At 42.4% G+C, this 27,272-nt stretch overlaps 1 protein-coding gene across 3 annotated transcripts in view; it reads right to left on the reverse strand.

Annotated features, from left to right (window-relative positions):
* Positions 1 to 1,436: 1,436 nt before the first annotated feature.
* LOC133380342 (LON peptidase N-terminal domain and RING finger protein 1-like) overlaps positions 1,437 to 27,272 on the reverse strand; it is a 67,019-nt gene continuing 41,183 nt past the window's right edge. For all 3 annotated transcript variants that reach the window (XM_061617442.1, XM_061617441.1, XM_061617440.1), the window contains 6 exons: positions 22,969 to 23,083; positions 18,292 to 18,413; positions 15,830 to 15,988; positions 14,857 to 15,019; positions 13,729 to 13,875; positions 1,437 to 1,705 (listed from right to left, as the gene is read on the reverse strand). In XM_061617442.1, the coding sequence (XP_061473426.1) occupies positions 1,541 to 1,705; positions 13,729 to 13,875; positions 14,857 to 15,019; positions 15,830 to 15,988; positions 18,292 to 18,413; positions 22,969 to 23,083 (871 nt within the window). In that variant the 3' untranslated portion in view covers positions 1,437 to 1,540. The remainder of the gene's footprint in view (positions 1,706 to 13,728; positions 13,876 to 14,856; positions 15,020 to 15,829; positions 15,989 to 18,291; positions 18,414 to 22,968; positions 23,084 to 27,272) is intronic.

Here is a 27,272-nt window from a genome sequence, read left to right on the forward strand (position 1 = left end):
TAGGGCTGTTGTAATCAAGTACACCATGCTTTGTTGCTCACTTCCCACCTCTATGGACTTGAAATAAGCATTCTGTCTAATAACTATTAATATTTCCATCTTCTAAGTGGGCAAGAGTCCCATGGTACCTGATAAAATCAACAAAATGAATGAACACTCATACCTTGTAAAGCAGATTACTATACTGGATACATTGGTGTGTATTATGTGTCCATCCCCACTGCATCAGAAGATATAGGGCCTTGCTTACAATAGCCTTGCAAAGATTTTTTGTATTACATGTAGTTGCCTACCCAGACACACGATAATTGGGCAGAGCTGGATACTTAGCTGTGTCGGTTACTGTTCTCATATAGAGTGATTCTCGGCCAACACATTTTAAACCACTGATAATCTTGTAGCTCTTTGGTCCATCCCATAGCAGTGAGTTCCAGAATTTTAATTGTCTCTTTCAAATTTCTCTTCGGTTATCCTTTAGAGGCTAAAATTGTGTCCATGAACAGTCATTCTATTGCTTGGGAGAGTTTTCCTTATTTCAAGTAATGTATTTAAATAATTGTTAGTTTCTTATAATATAAAAGTGGGTCAACACACAAGTGGGGAACCTGTTGCCCTCAAAATGCTGCTGGATTCCCAACTCCCATCATCCCTGGCCCCTGGCCATGCTAGCAGGGGCTGATGGGAGTTGAAGTCCAACCTCACCTGGAGGGCCACAGGTTCTTCATCCTTGGTCTACACCATTGTTCTCTTTGTTTTTTCTTTTTACTCATTCGCAATGTCAAAGGACCAAGCTCCATGCAAGACTCATGTGACAAACTCGACCCCTGTGTTTTTTCTTTCATTAAAATGCAGCCATTGTGGGGAGTGGAATTTGTATTGGGGCTGTGGTGCTGGGGGAGAGAGATTAACCCTTTGCTCCTGCACCATGGCCTTGATCCAAAGTCTCTCTCCCTTGAAGCTGGCACTGAGGGAGATCAAAAAGACAGCTGCCTCACCCCCTTCTGCAGCTAACAGCAGCCTCAAGGAAATGCTTAAGTTGGAGAAATGGCACAATATACATTTTGCAGAGCTCTAAATAATCCCACACAACCATCATTGACATAAGAGGACAAAGCCCAGGAAGCCCTAGCATTCGGGCTGGGGTTTGGTTTTTGCTTTCAATGGATGTAGTTGCTCAGAAGCTTCTTCACTTAGCACAAGACGGGCATGCCAGTCAGGTTTCATGGACAGATTTCACACCTAGATCACTGCATTCTTTTAGACCCTACAAGGCCAGCTAAACGACTCTCAAAAAAATCTCCTCTGGATGGTGCACCTCTGCTATTGAATCTTACGACTATTGCACACCAGCTTCAGTTGACTGGTTCATGGCCTATTGCTGAGATCAATTCTACAATAAAAACAAATAATCAAAACACAGAGAACACATAAAGCAATACAAGGACAGGTGAAGGCTTTACCCCAAACTCCAGAGAAAAACATTGGTGGCAGTATATATATATATACATAAACAATTTCTTCTTGGGTTGAGGTTTGAGAATTAGCTGTTGTAGTCATGACTTCCCAGAATGACACTCAGAATATGCTTCAGTTGGGTAAGGCGAGACTTCAGGGAGGTATCTGAAAAGATTGTCAACTTGTGAGTCAAGTCAAGGGGCAAAATGGAGATAAGCCACCAACACCAAACTGGTCCATCTGGAGATGCCTAGGGAGAAAAGTGTGGGGAAAATACATTAACTCATTGTGACAGGGGTTCTATATCTTTTCATGCAGAAATTGATTAGGGCATGTTCTATCAGAACAACTGAGGACCACAAACCTGACAACACCAAGATATGTTAAGTAGTGTGAGGTGATCGTTCCTTCTTCAGCTGATTAGTCTGCATCCCCACTCCCCAATTACCAAAGTAAGGAGTGGATCTTCCACTTCTGTCTCTGCTGTTGCAAATGATGGGAGAGGCTGATCACTGCCCATGGTCATGGGTTGAGTAACATTTGGCAGTTAGGTATAGTCTGAAACCCTTTCTCCATCCCTAGTGTATCTACAGAACTATTTCAGACAATCAGTGGATCTAGGGAACAATGGTACCTCAGTTCACTTAACACCTGTCATTCTACAGATTTTTTAATATTGTGCACATGATGGGACAACTCCGACACCACTGAAATTTACAAGCATTTTATTTTGAGTGGGTTGACCCTCTAATAACTAGCAAAAAGGAATGACTGAGGATTAGACAGTAGTGCCCAGAAAGTTACACAGGATTTTGCCAGAGAACAGCATCGTTTACAGCGCAGTGTAAACCAGGTTCTGTAGCTGCACTCTTCTGATACTTTTGTTGTTGTTGTTTTTGTAGCTGGCTTAGGAAGCACATATGCTAGGAAGCTGGATTGCCAGATGTGGAGTAGATCAAACTGTCTTGTACATGAGCCTGCCCAAACCTTCTATTGTCCATAAGAGGCCCTCCTTCTCCTGATCCACCATCCAAGGTCTGATGGGCAGTGACTGGAGAGAGGTGGCCTCTTCAGTTGTGGCACTCCATGTATGGAATGCCCTCCCCAGGTAAGGTTGCCTGTCACCAAACCTGTGATCCTTTCTGTGCCAGGTGAAGATGATTTTTTTCATAAATGCCCAGGCACTTTTTCATGTTTTATAGTTATTTTAGTCAGAAAGACTAAAGTAATGACAACAGAAGATTTATGTAACTTTACAGTTGACAATGAGGACATTGAACTTGTCAAGCACTATCAATACCTTGGCACATTCATTAATCAAAATGGAAACAATAGTCAAGAAATAATAAGAAGGCTAGGACTGAGGAAGGCAGCTGTGAGAGAACTAGAAAAGGTCCTCAAATGCAAAGATGTATCACTGAACACCAAAGTCAGGATCATTCAGACCATGGTATTCCCGATCTCTATGTATGGATGTGAAAGTTGGACAGTGAAAAAAGTGGATAAGAGAAAAATCAACTCATTTGAAATGTGGTGTTGGAGGAGAGCTTTGCAGATACCATGGACTGCGAAAAAGACAAAATAATTGTGTGTTACAACAAATTAAACCAGAACTATCACTAGAAGCTAAAATGATGAAACTGAGGTTATCGTACTTTGAACACATCATGAGAAGACATGATTCATTAGAAAATATAATAATGCTGGGGAAAAGGGAGTAGAAAAAGAGGAAGGACAAACAAGAGATGGATTGATTCCATAAAGGAAGCCACAGACCTGAACTTACAAGATCTGAACAGGGTGGTTCATGGCAGATGCTCTTGGAGGTTGCTGATTCATAGGGCCGCCATAAGTTGTAGTTGACTTGAAGGCACATGACAACAACAAATAGTTATTTTATCAAACTGTGGAATGATCTCCCTGTGTTTTGATCACCGTTTTCAGTTTGGAGATAGGTGAAGACGTACTGATTTTGGCAGCAGGTATTGGTGACTGAAATGATTTATTATGCTCATTATTAATTGTATTAATGTAATTGCTTTAATTTGTGCATTTTATGGATATGTAATGTATGTATGTTATGTTTATTACTAAGCAGGAAATTGTTCTGTGAACTTGTGACAATGGGCTGTATATAAATTTCTTAAATAAATAAAATATATTTTAGTTTTATGTTTTTACTCGGCAGAATTTCACAGATTTTATGGTTGCTTTTTTGTCTTTGTTTTGTTTTTATGCCATTTTATTGTAGCTATCTGACTGACTGACTGCTGCCCTGGGAGTTTTATACTGAAGGATAACCTAGAAATTATCTAAATCAGAATAGTAAAATAAAATAAATCAGTGCTAAACCCCTCCTCCATTAAAATAGGCCTAAGGGCTGAAAACTGCCCAGGATGAAAAATAATCCTTTCTTTCAGAGCTATAATCCATGCTTTCATATTGTTTGAGAAGAAAGATTTGCAGGCACTGTGCTGCAACAAGATAATAATTCATATATTTTAATTAATTAACCAACCAGGCAGAAAAGCAAGAGTAATAGGAAAAACTAGTCTGCCCAAATTAACAGGGTTGTTCACACATTATACTAAACACAGGTACGAACTGTCTCTACACATGTACACGTGTTCATGTGAAAGAGTGTACACATTGATTTGCACAGTTCAACTATTTGTGTACACAGGTACATAGACTGTACACTCATTTAATAACAATGATTAGCCAGCATTTACTATTATGCTCCTGGATAATAGCTGTGGAGCTGATTTGAGAAGTCCTCCTCCTCCAGAAATTAAAAAAAAGGTAGAAAATCCTTTGCAGACTTCTCTTGTTGCCTCTGCTACATAGCAGAAGATGGAGCATCTTATGGAAAATGCATGAATAGGCATGGCAATGCAATGGCTCCAATATGGATGATTATCTACTTTAGTAAGCAATATTCAAATTGCTTTGTCTTGGATATAAGTACAGAAGCTCCCCAACCACAATCCATTGACCAAATATTAAGTACCCTTTATTTAGAAAATCACCCAACTGATACTGAAACTTCCATTTCCCATTAAAAGAATTAAAGTTTACTTTAATGGGATATACCCATTAAAAGTTTATTTTTAATGAGCATATTGCATTAAAAAGTAAACTTTACTTTTTAAAATTTCACATACATTTAAGCAGCGCAGAATCTTACATTGTGTAGGCCACACTCAATCCACTTGACATACACAAAAAATAAAAGGCCAAAATAGTTTCTTTCCTTTTTTTAGCAAGTTCCCAAGCAATAAATGTAGATCATGTAGCAGTATTTATCTTCTAGAAAAAAGCTTTTAAACAGATCTGTTTATCTATTTAGCAGTGTGCCCATTTTTAAAAACGTGTTCTAAAAATAAATTTGGGAAAGAAGACTTAAGAACTGTCTGATTCATGCCTTGCCCCTTGAGACCAAAACAAGAGCTCAGTTTTCTGTAAAATTGTTCTTAGCTGATGAAATATACCTGATGTCTACAGGTGATGTTCTAGAGTTCAAATCTGTAGCCAAAAGTTACTATGGGTACTATGCCTTGGGTAGTAAGAACAAGTATGCTGATTTTTCAGTTTTCCATAGTAAGATAGGTTTTCTGAAAGTTCAAATAATCTATTTACCTATAATGGTGAGCTCCTCTCAGAATCTTATGATGGAAAAAAGACTTCCCCAACTTGGTGCCCTCCTGGTGTTTTGGACTACAATTCCTAACATCCTTGCGAATTGACCATATTGCTGGGGCTATTGGGATTTGAAGTCCAACAAGACCTAGAGACCCACAGGTTGGGGAAGGCTGATGTAAAGGAACTTGGGGAAGCTGTTTGGAGCCTTGGATGCTTTAATACCCAGGTCTTATTTGTATTCAAATGGAAACTGAACTCCTGATCATGCTGGATCAAGTCTCTCTTTGTTCCAGTGTCATTGCACTATTTCCCACAGCATTTAGCAAAGACTGGCAGACACCTGTAGAGACTGGATGCTGGTCTTCTGGAAAGACCACTGATTGCACTTAGTAAAGCTATTCTTAACTTCTTGTGCCTCACGAGGGAGCAATAAGATGGAACTGATTAATCACAGGATGCAAATGATTGTATTGTACCTGGGCCCTTTTAAATTGAGACCATTTCTAAACCAAAAGGATGACTTGGCTGTAGGCTATTTGCATCACCATATGCACAGCCAGTTCAACACTGTGGAAATCATAACATTAACAATGGAGTGGGGTGTTAGTATAATAGCTACACTGAGGCAATGAGCCATCGCATCAATAAAGCAAAGTCCGAGTTAAGGGGCAATAACCAATACACTTCCATGATCCATGGGACTTTTTTCAAGGCTTTTAACACCAGCCCTGTACATTGCATTACTGCAATAATGCAAGTCAATGCTACTGCACTATCACTCACCATTCTACACAAGTACCATGTATACACTTGTGCCTCACACTGTATTTATGTATCTAATGAATAGCCCATGTGGCTTGTATATATAATCATACAGCCACAAGAGTGGCTGTATAATATAGCCAGCATGGATTTTTTGCATTCTGCAAAGTTAAATTGAAAATACCCCCATGCCATTCTGTTGCTTCCCATAAACTCATTTCAAAACAAAACCTTACAAAACTTATAGTCCTGAACTCAGAAGCACTTGCTTAACAACCCTCTAAGTTTTCATGGTGATACACAAAAGAGTCAGAGAGAATCGAGAGTTCAAAGTGTAAAACATAAAAAAACACCAGACCCCTGTTGGAATTTTTTCTGTCAGCGGTCTCATAATTTGTTGAAATTAATTAAATATCAGCCATGTTCACAGAGTGCCTGTAATCCTATTACTGACCTTGCCCCATATTTCGACCTTCATCTTCTGCAGTTTAAAAATTAAAAAAATGCCTGACTGATTTTTAATTAATTTAAGAAATTAATACTTAAGAAATTAAACATTAACATTTCTTAATGTCAATGTTTAAATTAACAATGATAAATGTGGGCATGCTCAGTAAGAACCAACTTTCAATGTTCTAAAAGCCAGACTCACAGCTGCTTGGCTTGGCTAATCAGGTTGCCACACCCACGCCAGACATTTATTCACTTTAGACAGTCATGGCCTCCCCCAAATAATCCTGGGAAGTGTAGTTTGTGAAGGATGCTGAAAGTTGTTAGGTGACTCCTATTACCCTGACAGAGCTCCAGTGGTCAGAGTGGTTTAACAGTCAGCCCCTCTTCTGGGAATTGTAGCTCTGTGAAGGGAATAGGGTGTCTCCTACTAACTCTAGGAGATAGATGTAGCCAGGGACAGCTTTGGTTTAAATTTGAGTGGGAGACTACATGCGCCTGCTGTAGAATAAAAAGGTGGAGGAAACCCTGAAAAACAATGATATTGTCCACAATGTTTCCCTTTTGGAAAGGAAATGGGCTTTTCTTCTGCCCAGTGCCCACCCACCCAATCTCCTCCCCTTCCCCTCCCCTCCCTCCTCCTCCCTAACCCTCCCCTTCCTCTCCCTCTCCTCACTCCTCCCCCCTCCCTGTCCTTACCCCGGGTCAATCTCACCAAACCTCAGCATGATTGTACAGGGGTAAATCTCACTGAACTCAGTAAGCATGCAAATGATCAAACCTGTCCTCCCCTCCTCCTCCCTACTATCCCCTCCCCCTTGCCCCTCCCCTCCCCTTCTCCTCCTCCTCCATTGTCAGTTTTACCTATCTTAAGCATGATTGCACCAGAGTAAATCCCATTGAACTCAATAGGCATGCAAATGATCAATCCATTCTCAGCAAACTTGCACAGGATCCCATTTTTTATATTCTGGATTAAAAAGCAGAGAAATTCACTAACCTTCCCTCCTCCTTCTTATCCTCTCCCTCCTGCCCCTTCCTTCCCCTTCCTTCCCAACTCCTGTCCCTCCCCTCTCCCCTTCCAATCCCTTCCTCCCTCCCCCTCCTTCCCTCCCTCCTTCCCCCTTCTCCTCTTCCCCCTTGGTCAGTTTCACCTATACTAAGCATGATTGCATTGGAGCAAATCCCATTGAACTCAATAAGCATGCAAATGATCAGAACTGCTTTTCCCGTCACCCTCTCCAATCCTTCCTTTCCCCTCTCCTCCCTTCTTCCTCCACTCCCCTCTTCCTTCTTCCTGCTACCCTGCCTACTCCCTCCCTCCCTCTTCTCCTCCTTCTCCATGGTCAGTTTCACCTATGGTAAGCATGATTGCAAAGGAGTAAATCACATTGAGCTCAGTAAGCATGCAAATGATCAATCTATTCTCAGCAAACTTGCACAGGATCCCATTTCTTACCTCCCAGATTAAAAAGCAAACAAATTCACTAATAGGCAAAAAAACCCCTTGTAGTTAAAGATCGTACCTATAGCCCACAGATATCTCTATTAAACTTTAAAAAGCATGGAAATTGGGCAGCTATAGTGAATGCACCAGGGGAGCAGGAGACCTGATCTCCTCTCTGAGATATTGGACTACCCTACAAATTTGTCAAAATGCAGACACAATTTGGGTTGGTCTTTCACAATCCAATCCACTTCCTGTGTAACTTGGAAGAATTTGGTAACATGTGCCTCTGAGCATATGGTGAGTGGTGGCAACACCTGCAATCAGCCCAAATAACAGAAACAAGACATGTGCTGTGCTGACCTTGTTTTAGCAGGGAGGAAGCAACACTATTAAGACAGATGATATAGTTCTGATAGTACCTTTAAATATATTTGATTTATTTTGCAATTTTAGTGAAGCATTTTCTTTTGCTTCTGTTTTCTGTGAATATATGAAGTACAGCAACACTTTGCATGATTTACACTAAAGAAACTCCAAAAACTATTGCGGAATCATGGCACTGACTATTCTGCACAATAGTATCCAATGGACATGAGGAGTGTCTCAGTTTGCACAAGATAAAACAATGGGAGGTGAAATATATTCTAGCAAATTTCTAGGTGTGCTGTATGTTTTCATTATTATTATTATTATTTTATTATTATTTATTAAATTTATATACCGCCCGACTAGCGATAGCTCTCTGGGCGGTGAACATAAAATAGTATAAAAATACAATGAATAACAAAATAATATTAAAATACAATCAACAATACAATAAACATTATTAAAATTAGATCAATGTAACTTAAAATGCTTCAGAGAATAGGAAGGTTTTGACCTGGCGCCGGAAGGAAAGCAGAGTCGGCGCCAGGCGTACTTCCTCAGGGAGACTGTTCCATAGTTCGGGGGCCACCACTGAGAAGGCCCTAGATCTTGTCATCACCCTCCGGGCCTCCCTGTGAGTTGGAACCCGGAGGAGGGCCTTCGTAGAAGAACGTAGTGCACGGGCCGGTTCATATCGGAAGAGGCGTTCCGCAAGGTATCGTGGTCCCGCACCGTATAAGGCTTTATAGGTTAATACCAACACTTTGAATCTAGCCCGGAAACATATTGGCAACCAGTGCAAGCTGGCCAGAACAGGTGTTATATGCTCGGACCGCTTGGTCCTTGTCAGCAATCTGGCCGCCGCATTTTGCACTAGTTGTAGCTTCCGAACTGTCTTCAAAGGTAGCCCTACGTAAAGCGCATTACAGTAATCCAAATGTGAGGTTACCAGAGCATGTACCACTGATGTAAGGTCCTCTTTACTCAAATAGGGACGTAGCTGGGCTACCAACCGAAGTTGGTAAAACGCATTCCTAACCACCGAGGCTACTTGAGCCTCAAGTGAGAGGGAAGAGTCTAAAAAGACTCCCAGACTACGAACCCGGTCCTTTAGGGGGAGTGTAACCCCGTCCAGGACAGGGTATATATCCACCATCCGATCAGAGAACCCGTCCACCAACAGCATCTCAGTCTTGTCTGGATTGAGCTTCAGTTTGCTAACTCTCATCCAGTCCATTGTCGAGGCCAGGCAACGGTGCAGCAAATCGACAGCCTCACCTGAAGAAGATGAAAAGGAGAAGTAGAGCTGCGTGTCATCAGCATACTGATGACAACGCACTCCAAAACTCCTGATGACCTCTCCCAACGGCTTCATGTAGATATTAAAAAGCAGGGGGGACAAAACTGACCCCTGCGGGACCCCATATTGGAGAGCCCGCAGTGTCGAGCAATGTTCCCCAAGCACTACCTTCTGGAGACGACCCGCCAAGTAGGAGCGGAACCACTGCCAAGCAGTACCTCCAACTCCCAACTCCGCGAGCCTCTCCAGAAGGATACCATGGTCGATGGTATCAAAAGCCGCTGAGAGATCAAGGAGAATCAACAGAGTTACACTCCCTCTGTCTCTTTCCCGACATAGGTCATCGTACAGGGCGACCAAGGCTGTCTCAGTGCCAAAACCGGGCCTAAAACCCGATTGAAATGGATCTAGATAATCAGTTTCATCCAATAGCGCCTGGAGCTGGCCAGCAACCACCCGTTCCAAGACCTTGCCCAGGAATGGAACATTCGCCACTGGCCTGTAGCTGTTAAAATTGTCTGGGTCCAAGGAAGGCTTTTTCAGGAGTGGTCTCACCACTGCCTCTTTCAGACAGCCCGGGACCACTCCCTCTCGTAAAGAGGCATTTATCACTTCCTTGGCCCAGCTACCTGTTCCATTCCTGCTAGTTTTTATCAGCCAGGAGGGGCAAGGATCCAGTACCGAAGTGGTTGCACGTACCTGTCCAAGCACCTTGTCCACGTCCTCGAGTTGAACCAACTGAAGCTCATCCAACAAAACAGGACAAGACTGTGCTCCGGACACCTCACTAGGATCTACTGCTATAACTTGAGAGTCTAGGTCCCGGCGGATACATGAGATCTTATTCTGGAAGTGATCGGCAAACTGATTACAGCGGGCCTCCGATGATTCCACCCTGTCCGGAGGATTTGAATGGAGAAGCCCCCGGACAACTCGAAAGAGCTCCGCTGGGCGGCAAAGAGATGATTTAATAGTGGCAGCAAAATGATGTTTTTTAGCTGCCTTCACTGCTCCTACATAGAGCTTAGTCGAAGCACTAACCAGCGCATAATTGTATCCGTCGGGAGTTCGTCTCCATTTCCGCTCAAGCCTCCTCCTATCTTGCTTCATCGCTCTCAGCTCCGGAGTATACCATGGAGCTGTATGAGCTCTACACAGGAGAGGGCGTGCAGGAGCGATCGTGTTTACAGCCCGGGTCATCTCCGTATTCCACAGAGCGACCAGGGCTTCAGCAGGAGCGCCAGTCCTATCAGCCGGAAAATCCCCCAGAGCCCTTTGAAAACCTTCAGGATCCATTAGTCTCCGGGGGCGGACCATTTTAATAAGTCCCCCACCCTTGCAGAGGGAAGAGGTTACTGAAAGTCTAAACTTCAGCAAGCAGTGGTCTGTCCATGACAAAGGGAGTGTTGTAAAACTCCCCACATCCAGATCACTTTCCCCATGCTCAGTAGCAAAAACAAGGTCTAGAGTGTGCCCCGATACATGTGTTGGACCACTAACATATTGAGACAGCCCCATGGCTGTCATGGAAGCCATGAAGTCCTGAGCCGCGCCAGACAAAGTGGTCTCGGCATGAATGTTGAAATCCCCCAGTACTATTAGTCTGGGGGACCTCAACAATATATCCGAGACCACTTCCGCCAGCTCAGTTAGGGAAGCCATTGGGCAGCAAGGTGGGCGGTACACCAAAAGGATTCCCAGCCTGTCCCTCTGGCCCAACACAAGGTGTAAACACTCCAGGCCAGTAACTGAATGAACATGGTGCTTGGTGAGTAAGATGGAACTCTTATAGACGACAGCAACCCCACCTCCCCGACCCTCAGATCTACCATGATGCTGGACCAGGTACCCCGGTGGGCAGAGCTGAGAGAGACCAACTCCTCCCTGCTCACCCACCCAGGTCTCGGTTATACATGCCAGATCGGCTGCCTCATCCACAATCAAATCGTGGACGAGGGAGGTTTTATTATATACCGATCTGGCATTTAATAACAGCAACTGGAGATCTGAGAGTTGGCTGATAGGACTACCAACGACCTTGCGGGTGTGGGAAGGACCGGAACAAGGCACAGCCACAACATGTCTGGACCGCGTTCCCCTTACCTGGCACGTCCTTCTCACAGCGCCATACCTTCCTTTGCCCGTCACTACGGCAATTGGGGCCCCCTCAAGTCTCCCCGCCTGATGGATAAAACTCTCTCTGAAGCACATAATACAACTAAAATATACAACAATTAAACGTATAAAAACAGCTATATATACAGCCATATATACAGCATATAAACAAACATACATTCATATAATCAGGCACCCATTCATCTCAAATTGCATCAACACACCAACAAAAAGTAAAAAAAAAAGAAAAAGAAAGGAGCAGCACAGCAGCAGCAGCCTCTCCTTCCCTTGGGGCGATGCTTTCTTTCTCCTGCAGGGCCTGGGTCTCCCAGGCCACCTCAGCCAGCCGGCTTATGTATCCCTCCAAAGAGGGACAGGTGGTAAGAATCAGTCCTGGCTGGCTGGGTACCTGGGGCCTGGTCCTGCCAGGCAGAAGTCCCTCTGGGAAGGGTGGTGGAGGTGGTGGTCCCGCAGCAGCAGCAGCACAGCAGCAGCAGCCTCTCCTTCCCTTGGGGCGATGCTTTCTTTCTCCTGCAGGGCCTGGGTCTCCCAGGCCACCTCAGCCAGCTGGCTTATGTATCCCTCCAAAGAGGGACAGGTGGTAAGAATCAGTCCTGGCTGGCTGGGTACCTGGGGCCTGGTCCTGCCAGGCAGAAGTCCCTCTGGGAAGGGTGGTGGAGGTGGTGGTCCCGCAGCAGCAGCAGCACAGCAGCAGCAGCCTCTCCTTCCCTTGGGGCGATGCTTTCTTTCTCCTGCAGGGCCTGGGTCTAATTAATTATAATTAATTGACCAAGCCCACCCTTCCTTAATTGGGGTGGTTTAAGCATAGCAGGCAAAACACATGCATTTTGGGCAGGCCAGATTCATTGCTTCAGTAGCAACATATTGTAATAAGTCTAATTTTACCTCAAACTACAGTTTCAGATTGAACTGTTAATACATCCAAAATAGAAATAGAACATAACCTCCAGTTTGAAACACAAAAGGCTGTCTTCACCATCATATGACACTGACCAGTAAAAAAGACTTTGAAATTAATAAAAAAATAAATTTGACACAGATTTCTAGGATGAATAATGAGAGAATTATAATTTTCTAGGTTAGATGCTCTGTAGAAACAATAGTAACACAGGAAAGAAGCAAAGCAAGAACACCAACAAACATACAAAAATGTAATTCTCCATCTTTGGAGATGTAGTCCTGATTGCAAGTATTAGCACCACTCACCATATGCTCAGAGGCACATGTTACCAAAGCCTTCCAAGCTACACAGGAAGTGGATTGGATTGTGAAAGACCAACCCAAATGGTGTTTGGATTTTGACAAATTTGTAGGGCAGTGCAATATCTCAGAGAGGTCAGGTCTCCTGCTCCCCTGGTGCATTCACTCTATCTACCCAATTTCCCTGCTTTTTAAAGTTGGATAGAAATATCTGTTGGCTATCAGGTACGTTCTTAAACTGAAAGGATTTTTTTTTTGCCTGTTAGTGATATAATCTTGTGAGTATTTTGTCCACTGGAGAGGCAACTATGTCAGTAAAAACCTACACCAGATATTTTATTATTTACTCATTTAACAAAATTTATACGCTGCTGGGTTGTAGAAAAACTCTAAGCAGTTTACAAGAAACATTAAAATTATCAATAAAAACAGTTAAAAACAGGTAACGAAAAACATTTGTAAAACTGTTAAAATAACAGTAGAAAAAAAGATATCAAAGCACATCAACATCTACGTATCTGGATAGGCTCACCCAAACAAAATATTTTGTGCAGGTGACAAAACAAATACAGCAGAGGCAGCTGCCTGAGGTCAATAGGCGGGAAGCTCCAAAGTATGCTGCCATACTATAATGACTTCTTACAAGTGCAGAATGAGTATCTGGTGGCACCTGTAACAGGGCTAGTTCTGCACTGATATGCTGTGACAGGCTTCTATAATGGGAGTGCAGGTGACAGGATGCGACCAAAGCCACATCAGTGCAATCCACTTTGCACATCATTGTAGCTATGCATATCTACAGGGATGGGATTCTTAATTTTTTTCAGTACAGCGAGAAACAGAATGGGAGTTGAGTGTCTGTATCATTAGGTGCTGCTGACCTTTAGCTCCATTTTCCTAGTACATTATGCTTTTGGACATGGACAGATCCCATTGCTAGGTGCCTGGAGAGAGCAAGCGTCAATACCTGTATATCTTCTTCTTTCTCAGGAAGGGGTACATGATGCATCAAGAGCTGTCTGAAAGTGGTGTCTCCATGTTCATAAAATCTCTGGGTTAGTTGGTATGCGCAGTCATGCAAAGTTTGAAGCTCAGCCAGTTCTACTCCTTCCACCTACACAGAGAGATCAGTAGAAGAAAAAACAAACAGGGTGGACATGACGAAGAAGGGAAAGGATAAGAGTTCAAGCAGGGGTTGGGAGCAGAACAGAGTGAATGGGACAATGGAGAGATAAAAGCTCAGAATGATCACAAGTGCCTTGACATGAAGTGGTGTTACTACACAAGTACCAAGGAACAAGATGCACAAAGTAGCTGGATTGCTGGCTTTTATTGGATCAAGCTTGTATTTGAGTACTTTCAGAAGTTTGTGGGCACTCCCAACCAAGACAGCCTGGGCAACAGCTAGTCTGCATTACTGAGTCTATATCATCTGAAATATTTATCTTAAAACCAGTTATGTAATCATTTTAGTAATTTTTACCTACCCTGCTCAAAAATGAGTCGCCCATTGTTGTTCACTTACCAACACAAGCAATATAGGTAAAAGCTATCACCTTACATATTTTTATAGGCTGCAAGCATTAATTACGTCAATGAAGGCTTTAGTTAATTGGCAAGGGACAAATTTTAACCGATGAAGCTAATACCATACTTTTATCTCTCTTCTTGAGGCTATTTGGTTTTTCTAATATATTCTCTTTTATTCTCACTTAAAGCTGGCCTTTCCTTCCAACAATAAGGGAGCATTTTGCCTCTCCCACGTCCATCAATATCTCAAACAGGCACTTCTGCAAGTCTGCGAAATGAATTTAAATTTGATTAATCAGTTAAAAGGCAGAATCAGCTAAAATTCCTTAGTTGGCTGACAGCCCTACTTATTTTGCATGTCTCCTACACAGAATTTTCAACCAACAAGATGTACCTGTCATTGTAATGATTTAGTAAGTCAGTAACATGAATTCCCGTCACATACACCCTATCACCAAAGTTATATGGCCAATGGAGCAGATGACATTCCATTGCCTCTGTGCAATTCTGTGTTAGGGTTCCTGTAGCCATAACCTATTTAGGACAGCTTGCAAAGAACACTCACCTTCTCATCATCCAGGTACTCAATATCAGCAGTGTTGTAGCCATCCCTATGCCCCCGTCTCAAAACCTGGAACCTCCGTTTGCCTATAGTATCCACTAAAGATCGTCCATCAGGTAGAAATGCTATTTTCTGAATCTCCAGCATGCAGCCATAATCAGCAAAACTGAAGAGAAGGAAAGCAATATTGAGAGGGGACACACTTAGGAGCCACCTTTACAGTTTTTGGTGGCTCAAAAACTGGGCTGTTATCTGCTCTTCAGAGCAGTAGTAGAGTATATGAGACTACAGCCCAGCCAGCATGAGCAGCACTTGTGTGGATATGAGGGGTGGGATTGGTGCAGTGTGCAATATCAGAGGTGCCCCCCCCATGCACTGGCCCTATGCACCCAGGGAATGTGTGACTAGGGCTTCAAACCAATAATCCAACTTTATTTTATTTTACTATTTGATTTATATCCTGCGCCTCCTCCCAGCAGGAACCCAGGGTGGCAAACAGAAGTGCTAAAAACACTTTAAAACATCATAAAAACAGACCTTAAAATACATTAAAACAAAACAACGTTAAAAACATTTTTTTAAAAAAGCTTTAAAAACCTCTTTAAAAAAACCCTTGCTGATTTGCATTTCATTTCTGGTCTTACACTTACACTTCATTTCTAGAAGTGTACTTAGGAAGGCTGATTTGTATTGCCTTGCATCATGCCCTCCATAAAGCTCAGTGGATTGTTTTCACTTCCTGAACTGCATATTCTTTGACGTATGAATTTTGTTAGGAAAAGGGCAGAAGAAGGAGAGGTGCTGAGTATGAAAGGACAATCAGAGGGTGAAACACTGCATCCTGCAACTACAGAATAGATATGACAAAGCAAGGAGGAGAACAGAAGTCATTCCAACTACTGACATCCTGAAATTCCAGAGTCCACAAAGGGCAAGCCTACGGCAGGCAAGAACAAGATAGATCAGAACCACTTACCTCTTCCCATTCTCATACATACACATGCCAAACATCTTTGTGCCAGTCTCCTGACATCTTCGCATCATGAGCCGGTAGCGAGGTTCAAACACATGAAGGGGACACACAATGCCTGGAAATGACATTGTGCACACAAAGATGGGGATACTCTTTGTCAAGCTGCAAAAGGGAGGAGAAAGAAGCATAATTACATGTTCTCAAATGTGGCTAAAACATATTCTTCATATGGCCCCGTCTGCACTATGCATTTAAAGCAGGATTTAATGGTTGTGGCTTCCCCCAAAAAATCCTTGGAACCGTCGCTTGTTCAAGGTGCTGAGAGCTGTTGGGAGATCCCTATTCTCCTTACAGAGCTACAATTCCCAAAGTGGTTTAACAATCCCAGGAAACTATGGGAATTGTAGCCCTGTGAGGGTAATAGGAGTCTCCTAGCAACTCTTAGCGCCCTTAACAAACTACAGTTCTCAAGATTTTTTGGGAGAAGCCATGACTGTTTAAAGTTGTATAACAGTGCTTAAATGTATGGTGCAGACAGGGCCTGCCTTCACCAACCTGGTGCCCTCCAGATGTTTTGGACTACAACTCCCATCAACCCCAGTCAGCACAGCCTATGATCAGGGAAGATGGTACTTGTAGTCCAAAACATCTGGAGGACTATAAGTTGGCAAAGGCAGGCATATACACTACTTGTAGAGTTACACAGCTGACATCACTGCAGCACAAACTCTCTCACACAAGATGAATCTAGGTGGCTGTGAAGTGCTGTACTTGCTAAAGGACAACAATTTAATGGAGAGTATTAATTCTCTCCCTTCCCTTTCACTCCTAAGTCTTGTTCACACTTTCCATATTTGCATTTGCTGAAAGCAAACAGCATCAGCACCCAGCATGCCTGGGGATGTGTCCAGGTGCCCTGGCAGGACCCACTAGGACGGTCAGCTAACTTGCCTGACCCCTGTGACATTGGGACTCCACCTAGCATAACTGCCAGTGTTCTCTACCACTTGAGTCCCCCAAGAGTGCTGCAGTCATAGAACCACCAGTCACTCATCCTCACCTTTCCCTGGACAGGCTTACCTAACAGCACTATCCCTTTGGGGATGGGAGCCATTGGATAAGACCAACCAGGGGAAGTGGGTGGACGACTGGCAACTGCAATGCCACCATAGGGCCCCCCAAAAAACCTGGTGGTTGTGCTGGTGAGTCTGAGGAAAAAGAGGTCACTAAAAGGGCTGGAAAGGAAGGTGTTGGAAGGCACTTGATGGAGCAAGCGACTAGCCCCTCACTAAGCTGGTTTAGCACAGTGGGAAGGACAGCCTGGCTGAGAGTCCAGAGTCTGTCCGTTCAAATCCCCACTCGTGTCTCCTGGGTGTCAAGGGCCAGCTAAAGATCACCCCCACAGTGAGTGGCTCAGGGGTTATGTGCCCTGCCACCTGTGCAGCCGTGGGCAAGCTGCATAGTCCCAAGGAGCCCAGTTGCCCCCCAGCTGGCAGTTGTGGACAGTGGTAAACCTCCTCTGAATATCTCTTACCATGAAAACCCTATGAATACAACCAAAAAAAGGATTCATAGGGTTGCCATAAGTCGGAATCTGCTTGAAGGCATATAAAAACAACAACATAAGGGAAGGGAAAAGTAAATATGCCCACTGTGTGACATTCCTCTGCAAGCAGTTGACCAAGACTTCTATTAGCAATGCTATTTCTACTTCCCAAACTGCAATGAGTTCGATTGCACACACATTTCTCCATTATCCACCTCAGGGGATATTGTGCATCATCATGTCAAATGAACATACTACATTTCTTTGGACATTTCAAAAAGATTGTTCTTCTAACAAGCAAGGAGCATGTAAAAAGCAATGCTGAGGTACAACCTCACTTATTTACAGCAGTATTGCATGGGGGAGAGAATGGCTACGTTGCCATTCCAGCGATGGTGTTGCATTTGCCGGGACTGGCGGGCAGCAGTGAGATCAGGGGCCATCCAGGTTGGCACTGCAGGGCTTCTCCAACCCTCCCCACCATCTCACCCCATCATCATCCCGACAAACACACTCCTGCCACTGGGATGACACCACAGCCTTCCCGCCACAATGCTGCTTTAGAAAAACACAACAATAAGAATAAGACAAATGAATGAAGCTATGAGTGGATGCAATCTGCATTTCTGGACTTGGTAAGTCTGGTGCATTGCTGTGTATTTCTTAGTCTAAGCAGTTTTCTTAGATTATAAAGGATATTTCTATTACCAATTTCTTTTTCTTTGGAGGAGCATCAACAACCCACTATGAAGGAATCACTTAAGGCTGCAATCCTACACACAAATGGGAGTAAGTCCCATTTAACTCAGTGAGTTTATTTCCCAGTGGACATGTAAAGGACTGAAGTCACAGAAAGGCATTCTTCAACATACAGTTACAAGGCTTCTCCCATACTGCAGTCACATATGTCTCTGCTCACTTTGAAAGTTCTGCCATTTCAGCCTGGTGGACCCGCTTCCTATCTGCAAGTTGTGAAGGGAAGGCAGCCATCATGAGCTCCTCCAGCAGAACTGTGGTGTTGTATTTTCCAGCTCTCAGGTACTGGAAGAAATCATAGCATCATAAGAAGAGCCCTGCTGGATCAGGTCAAAGGTCCATCTAGTCCTGCATCCTGTTCTCACAGTGGCCAACCAGATACCCTCAAGAAGTCCACAAACAGGAACCAAGTGCAACAGCATTCTCCCCACTTGTGATTCCCTTGAAAGATGTCACTTTTTTTTAAGAGAAAGGAAAGGAATTATGGTACATCTTAAGTATTCTTCTTTTACAGCAGCTTTCCTCAACCTGTGCCCCCCCCCATGTTGCTGGACAACAACTCCCAGCTTCCCTGAGCATTGGCCATGCTGGCTAGGGATGGTGGGGATTGCAGTACAACAATATACTGCATCTCAGCTCAGGTTTGGGGAAGGGTCCTTGTTTTGTTTTTCATATTAGAAAATATAATCAAAACTTTTACAGAATGTTATTATCTAGTTTTGACAACCAAGATCACAGGTTAGATCTACACCCGAAGCCAGACACCCCTAAACCAGAAACCCAATTCTAGGCTAGCATTTTCCAGACAAGGATAAAGTTAATCTTCAAGATACTATTTAGGGGAGAAAGATATCTGCCTTTTCATGCTTTGTGCTGTTAGCTGTTAAGGTCAGTTCTTAGGACAGTCTATGTTGTGCGAGGGAGAATAGAGCCCATTTGCTTTCTTTCCTGCTAACGTGATGTAAATAAACTAGATTCTACCCAGGGAATGCAGTAATTATCAAACTATTGCCTTAATATCCCATGGAAGGAAAGTAATGCTCAAGATTCTACAACAAAGGCTCGCCATATATGGAGCGAGAAATGCCAGTTGTCCAAGCTGGATTTAGAAAAGGAAGAGGTACCAGAGATCATATCGCAAACATACGTTCGATAATGGAACGGACCGAGGAATTTCAGAAGAAAATCACCCTGTGCTTTATAGATTACAGCAAAGCCTTTGACTGTGTAGATCATGGAACACTATGGAATGCTTTAAAGGAAATGGGGGTGCCACAGCATCTGATTGTCCTGATGAGCAACCTGTACTCTGCACAAGAGTATACTGTAAGGACAGAATACGGAGAAACCAATTGGTTCCCCATTGGAAAGGGTGTGAGACAGGGGTGTATTTTATCACCCTATTTATTTAGTCTATACGCAGAACATATCATATGGAAAGTGGGATTGGACCACGATGAAAGAGATGTGAAAGTTGGTGGGAGAAATATCAATAATTTAAGATATGCAGATGATACCATACTACTAGCAGAAACAGTAATGATTTGAAACGAATGCTGATGAAAGTTAAAGAGGAAAGCACAAAAGCAGGACTACAGCTGAACATCAAAAAGACTAAAGTAATGACAACAGAAGATTTATGTAGCTTTAAAGCTGACATTGAGCTTTTCAAGGATTATCAATACCACGGCACAGTCATTAACCAAAGAGTTTGCAGATACCATGGACCGCGAAAGAGACAAATAATTGGGTGTTAGCTATAAACCATTTAAAAACTAAAGTTATCGTTTTCTCTAAAAAGAGACCAAAACATCTCTGGCACATTAATGGGCAGTTAGTCGAGCAGGTAAATTTTTTTAAATATCTGGGTCTAACTTTTCAAATGTCGGGCTCCTTTCAATTGCAGACTAATGTAGCTGCTTTAAATGCAAAGAGATCACTGAAGGCGCTATTGACTTTTTTTTTACCAGCGAGGTGGTCAATCTTTTCCATCAATTATCAAAATATATCTGGCAAAAATTATCCCTCAGTTGCTATACGGATCCCAGATCACCATCTCGGAGAATTTCACGGTTTTAGAAACCATTCAAAACACCTTTATGAGAGCAGTGTTGGCAGTTCCCACTTGTATACCCAGTTTTATTTTGAGGTTAGAAACAGGACTTCAGTCTATAGAATCACATATCTGGGTTTTTAAAATAAATGCGTGGTTAAAACTGATTTTTGAACCTAAGGGTCTTTCCTCTCTTATTTTAGTAGATGATTTTAAATCAATATGGGAAAAGCAGATTTTAGATAAAATAGCCAAATTAGGCTTCTCTGTCCCAACAATTTTAGAAATGGGCCTTCACACAGCCCGTGCGGCTATACGTCAACGTATTAAAGACATTGACTTTCAGCATCATTTGATGCTTGTAAGAAAACATAGGTATAACACCAGATATTTTTCTCCCATGCCATATTTAGTTACTTTAACACTTCCTAAGTACCGAAGGACTTTTACTTTGGGGAGAATGAATATTCTCCCTTCTGCCCTTCTGGAGGGCAAGTTCAATAAAATTTCTTACAGCGAGAGAAACTGCCCCTGTGGCGAGGGTGAAATCGAAACTAACGTACATGTCTTATTGAGATGCCCCTTTTATAGAAATTTAAGGCAACAGCTAATTTATCCTATGCTACTTCCTTTTCCAGGCAGACCAGAATTTTTTTATATTGAATATCTATTGGGAGATAACTCCCCTCAGGTTACGCTTCAAGTCGCTAAATACCTTACGGCCTCTATCTCTTGCAGGAAAATGCAGGTTAAATCTCTGTGAAGTTTTAATTGTGACTATTAGTTTTAAATGTTTTTATGTTAATCCCCTTCTAGGCAAATTACTCCCTTCATGTTATCTCTTAAGTTTTAAATATCTTATCCCTTTTAGCTCTTCCAGGAAAATGTAGGCTATATGTTTGTCAATTTTAGTGTCATTATCAGTTCTTAAATGTTCCTGTTTATATTTTAGCTGTTTTTTATTTCTCTGTATCTGGTCTATGACTGAAATAAATTGTTGTTGTTGTTGTTGTTGTTGGGTGTTAGAACAAATTAAACCAGAACTATCACTAGAAGCTAAAATGATGAAACTGAGGATATCATACTTTGGACACATCATGAGAAGACATGATTCACTAGAAAAGAATATAATGCTGGGAAAAACAGAAGGGAGTAGAAAAAGAGGAAGGCCAAACAAGAGATGGATTGATTCCATAAAGGAAGCCACAGACTTGAACTTACAAGATCTGAACAGGGTGGTTCATGACAGATGCTACTGGAGGTCGCTGATTAATAGGGTTGCCATAAGTCGTAATAGACTTGAAGGCACATAACGACAACAAACTATCAGGAGAGGCTCGGCTGGTGGAGTGGAGCTGCAGCAATAACATCACCGCTACCGCTGCCGTTTACCAGGAGGGGCAAAGCAACGGCAAGGTCAAGGCTGCCTGGGTGTATCGTCCTATGGACCCAATCCGGTGCTCCCACTGGTACACCCACACAGCCCTACCTCACTGTTGCTTTGCCACTCCCAATAATCAGCAGTGATGCTGCTGCCAGGGACTTATTGCTGTGGCTTCCCACTCCCACCAGGTGAGCTGTACCTATCTACTATTTAGCTATATGTCTAGAAGGCACAAAACCAGGGTGAAAGGGGGACAACCCAAGTGCAGAAGCATTTTACCCAGCAGCGAGGGAAGAAAAACCCTTCTGAAGAAACAGGAGGAGGCCTTCCTTAATTGGGATTTTTTGGTAGAAAATGCTAAGAAATGTTCCCAAATGCAGCCCAGCTGCTTCTTTTTTTCTCACGTGGACCCTATTACATGCAAGATCACGTGGGGGACCTCTCTCTAAACAGGATACAGCCCACAGAAACCATGGGGAAGAGCCATAGCTCATTGGTAGAGCATCTTTCTTGCATGCAGAAGGTTCCAAGTTCAATCTCCAGGTAGGGCTGGGAGAAAACCCCGCCTAAAACCCCAGAGAGGTTTCCTGCCAGGAAGTGCTGACAAGACGAAGCTAGATGGCCCAAAGGTCTGACTCAATATAAAGTAGATTCCTATGTTCCTATATCCATGATGTCCATGCATAATTCAATCCATGCAGATGTTCCAAGTGAGAAATCATGGAAAAACAAGCAGCTGGCTTGCATGTCTAGATCAAGCTTCCTTTTCCATTAATTTGCTTCGGAGAAGAAACACTACCTGTTGACAGGAAGCCAGTTTGCTTGTGTCTACTATTGACCTTCTCCATTACGGGGTGTGCTATGTGATTTCCCATTTCAATATTGTTAACATTTCAGCAATAAAACTGCAGCTCAGTTAACTGGAGACAGAAAGCATTATTTAATCATTTCCCCATCTAATGAAAATGTAATGTTTCCATTTAACATTGCTTCCCCAATTGTTTATGCAAAGTGATAGCTGGTAGTATTTAACCAATCCACACTGATTTAGCACTTGGAAAAGAGCCAAGGACTTTTTGGTCAGATGATCTTAAGAAGAAGGGCTGCTGAACTTAATACAGATGTTTGGCAGGTGCAGCTATTGTTACCATAGCACTGCACCTGCCATAATATCCCCTTTAAGACAGCCTTAACAAAGGATACTTTGTGAAGTGCATACTGCTTTTTCTAAACAATTATCCAGTCTAGAGGACAAAGAATGGCATTGCCAACTCCCAAGAGTAGAATCTAGGGCAACCTTTTCCCCTCAAACACAAAAAAACTCAAGGCAATTGAAGACAAATTAAATGCAAATGCAGACCTTCCTTCTCCATCCTGTGATCATCCTACAAGGTTATTCTTACCTCTCTGAGACTCTGCTTACAAAGGGGACAGTTGGGTCTATGATCTAAGCAACGCTCCAGGCATTCTTTGCAGAAAGTGTGGCCACAAGGTGTGGTCACAGGCTCAAAGAACATTCTGCAGAAAAAAACAGAGGAACAAAGGGAAGATCAAAAATTAGGGGGACGAAGGTGGCTTTCTCATTAGAGACAAACTAACCTTAATCAATATCAAAAGTACTATGGGAATACATCCTTCAGTTTCTTGGGGCTTGGAGTTATTTGCATTCTGATATGCAGTTAGGGATTGGAATGGAAGACAACCTTATTATTACAGGTGTTGGAAGTGGGCAAGAGAAATTCCTGTTTGGGTTCTTTTGTCTGTACTGCAGAAGGAATAAAGTAGCATCTCTTATTTTGCTAAGTCTCAGTGATCTAAATGAGGGTAAAAGCCTGCTTCTAAGGTATATACGTGCACTGGCACACATGCAGCTCAGACTGCTGAATCACTCTGCATATACATATCTCCATAACACTTGGTAGCCGTAAGCAAGAAGAAACAGCATGCACGTTAGCAAAAGGGTTGACAGAGGAAGGGTGAAGAACTCTGGGTGGTATCCAACAAGGTCATCCCATTAGTGCAAGGACATCTGCTTGTGCAATGGAACTTCCTCTCTCTCTTCTCCCTCCCCCCACGTGCCCGACAAATATCTTCTGGGGATTCCCCTAACCCTCCGTAGCAGATTTGGGGGTGGGATGGATGGAGAGAGGAGAGAACAGGAAAGGGAGGGGAAGTTCCATTGTGCAAGTGGAAGTCTTTGCACTAACAGCACACACAATTATTTATTTAAAAAATAAATAATTCATCCTAATGGATTGCAGAATGGTGTACAAATGTAAGAAATCTAATCTATATTTTGGGAAGTTCTTTGTCTGTTTGCTATGCATTTGGACATCTCTTAAGATATCATAACCAAAGTTTGCATGATGGTTTCCAAGTACAAGGAGCAGGTTTTTGTCTATGTCTGGCTACCATTGCATGCCATTTTGAATCAAGATGATGGATGGAACCTTTCAAAACTGCACTGCTGTTTTTGATTTCTTAGAAATCCTAAGTAATGTTGGGTATGAGGCTGCTGGTAAAATATAATAAACAACAATGATTACAAAAAAGCCCCATCTGCAGGAAAAACTGTGCTGAAACCACGTAGTCAATGGTCTATGGCTGATGGCATATAGGGATTTGTTTCTTAAACGTGAATGGTATTCATCTTGAAAGTATATTTATTTATTTATTTATTATTTGATTTATATCCAGCCCTTCCTCCCAGCAGGAGCCCAGGGCAGCAATTTTCTTTTCATTTGACAGCATTAGCCCATCAGGCAATTCATAAAACACACCAGCTCTTAAAAAGCATTCAGCAGGTGATTTCAGCTTGACTCAATATCTTAGCTCACAAAAACAGTTTCTTCTTGTTTGATTGATACTTCTGATTGCAGGTTCATCATATGAAATATATTTAAAATATAGTATGTTTTCTGAGAATTGACCAAAACACATGGGGATTCAACACATGGTTTTCACAAATGAGGCCTGAAATTATATTGTTGGTGTTGAAGACTTTTGCCCTGGAATAGAATGGCCATGGGTTCTAATTTACAAAGAACAACACTTTATCTGAAGATGTATCTGGGAACAGTCTTCTCATTGAAGGTTTTCTCCATTTGAAGGGCTGTCCAGTTCAAGTCTGGTTCAAAGATCAAGAACCATATGAAGGGAGAGCAAGAGAGGCCTTGAAACTGCCCATCAACAGCTAGCACCTAGACAACAGACTGAGCAAGCACAGAGGTCACAGTCTTCCCCACCATGACAAGATGTGTTATATTTCTGTTCTAAATTTACATCTATACATAAGAAATTAGCACATGCAAATTTTATACAAAGCAGTGTCCTTTTCTTTGGTGATGCATAAGTGGCTATCCTATCCTGGAATGATTCACAATAGCAGGTCAGGCTAACTACTGGCATCACCATACACACATGTTAGTGGTGGGTTGTTTTTTTTTTTGTTCTTAGTTGGCACATGGCAAGGAGTATAAGAACCATTTTCTTCTAGGACACTTATCCCACTAAATAAAGGATGCTAGATGCAGACAGACTGGCCCATGACGGTCCTACAGTCTGTCAGTCAAACAAACAAGGACTAAGCAGTTTGCATAGATGTACCATGGAAATTGTATATATTCACTTAAGCAAAGCGTTCAGTGCCCTTTAATTGGGCCACATAATAGATCTTCACATTTTGCACCCTTCACCCTTAGACAAGGATGGAGGACCTTCAGAATGTTCTTACAGGACAAGGATTGAGGAAGGTTAGGAAATGTAAAAGACAGAGCTAGACTGAATTAAGGTAGCAAGATCTTATCTATGGTGGTAACTTACATCAGTACCAACATGGAATGAATTGTCCTCTAAAATAATGCATCTGATTAAAGAAGAAGAATCAGAACAATTGCTGGACTAGGGTTATAGTGGCAATGATAAATTTCTGGATTGCTCATATCATACACTTTTAACCATGTATCAATGTTTAGCTGACTTACAGCATGATTTAGACTGTTCCAGTCAGTGGTGCATCGACAGATAAGGCACCTCCTCATTAGATAGTTAGAGGGGAATCCAAAAATGTTTCAAGATGGCCTGGAGGAGCTAACAGGGAAAGGTGTATTGTCTACATGTCTGTGGCCCGATACCGACACAACCGTGTTTTCATAAGTGAATTTTCAACTTCTACTTTTCAGAAGTTCCAAAGGCCCAACGTTGCTCTTATTCATGAACAGAAATCACTTTGTTACAAAACAAGGAGAATCAGTCACTCATGGACACTGTAAACCACCACAATGAGCTGCTGATTTTTCAACTGCATTATGTGACATTTTTCATTCGTTCTTCCATTCTAAAGGCAATATCACCCAAGTCTTGCTTTGACCTCATTGCCATATGACCATGTGTCATTTTCCTGAACTAAAGTTTATGTGGATAAGCTTTGGTTACAAAGTTGCTAATTCAATAAAGACATTGCCTAATCACAGGCATAAATCTCCCTGTCATCAGCTTTTGGGCAAGAGTTGAGGGAATTAAGCTTTCAAATCCCAAGAGAGTGAGAGAGATCAGCAATGAGGGATCATTCACTTGCATTTCTCCCCATCATTTCCTTAATTAATGGGGAAAGGAAAGGCTAGGAAAGGTTCATCTAAAAAACCCCAAACAGGCTAGGTATTTGTTTAATTGGAAGCCTAAGGGATCCCATGTGCTCCAGTCCCCTACAGCTCTCACAGAGCCAACAGTACTTCCATACAATGCAACAAAAGGAACAAGAGAGGAAGATAATCATGCACAGAAAGCTTTGCTCAGCTTTTCAGTGCAAGAGAAAAGGTTGTAAGAAATATTAAAATAATTAGCATGCAGGGAGGGGGAAAGGCAACAAAGTTACTTGTGCAATTCATGCATTTTGCTCCATGTACTAATAGAATGGCAGAAAGAACATTTGTAATACACACATTACAAGCCAGCAAAATTTGAATTGCATGCTCTAATTGTAATATATTTGCACTACGAACACTATTCTACTTTGGGGGTGGGCAGCAGCCTTGATGATAACTTCAGGAATCACTGTTGCCCTAGAAATGTTAAGTCCCTCTTCTTTAAGGAAAAATGGTTATCCAGATGCTAGCATGGAAATGCAAATATAGCCCTTATGAAAGATGTCATTAACCTTTACAAACTATTCTTTTGAATAACTATGAAACTAGCTATATTGAAAAGGACAACTAGGAAAACTAATGGAAGATGGATTCCTCTCTAGCACTTAGGTAAGATAAACAAAAAAAAATCCCTAAACTTTTGGATGCAAACAAACTTGATTGTATAACAAGAGTTTATCATACTATGAATTCTCTATACACAAGATTCAAAACTTCATTACCACCAACTCAATCATACTTGGACTATTGGTATGATAACAGCATGAGTTTTATTTTCATACAACAAGAAGTAGAAATGGACATATGGGCTGATATCGAAATAATAATATAATATAATGAACTGAGGCTCAATCCAGACAAAACTGAGATGCTATTTGTGGGTGGTTCATCTGACCAGATGGTGGATGTCCAACCTGTCCTGGATGGAGTCGCACTCCCCCTGAAAGAGCAGGTTTGTAGCTTGGGGGTTCTCCTAGAACCATCTCTGTCACTTAAGGCTCAGGTAGCCTCGGTGGCACGGAGTGCCTTCTACCAACTCCGGTTGGTGGCCCAGCTGCGCCCCT

Source organism: Rhineura floridana, chromosome 3, assembly GCF_030035675.1.
Source record: "Rhineura floridana isolate rRhiFlo1 chromosome 3, rRhiFlo1.hap2, whole genome shotgun sequence".
In the NCBI taxonomy this organism is placed as follows: Eukaryota; Metazoa; Chordata; class Lepidosauria; order Squamata; family Rhineuridae; genus Rhineura; species Rhineura floridana.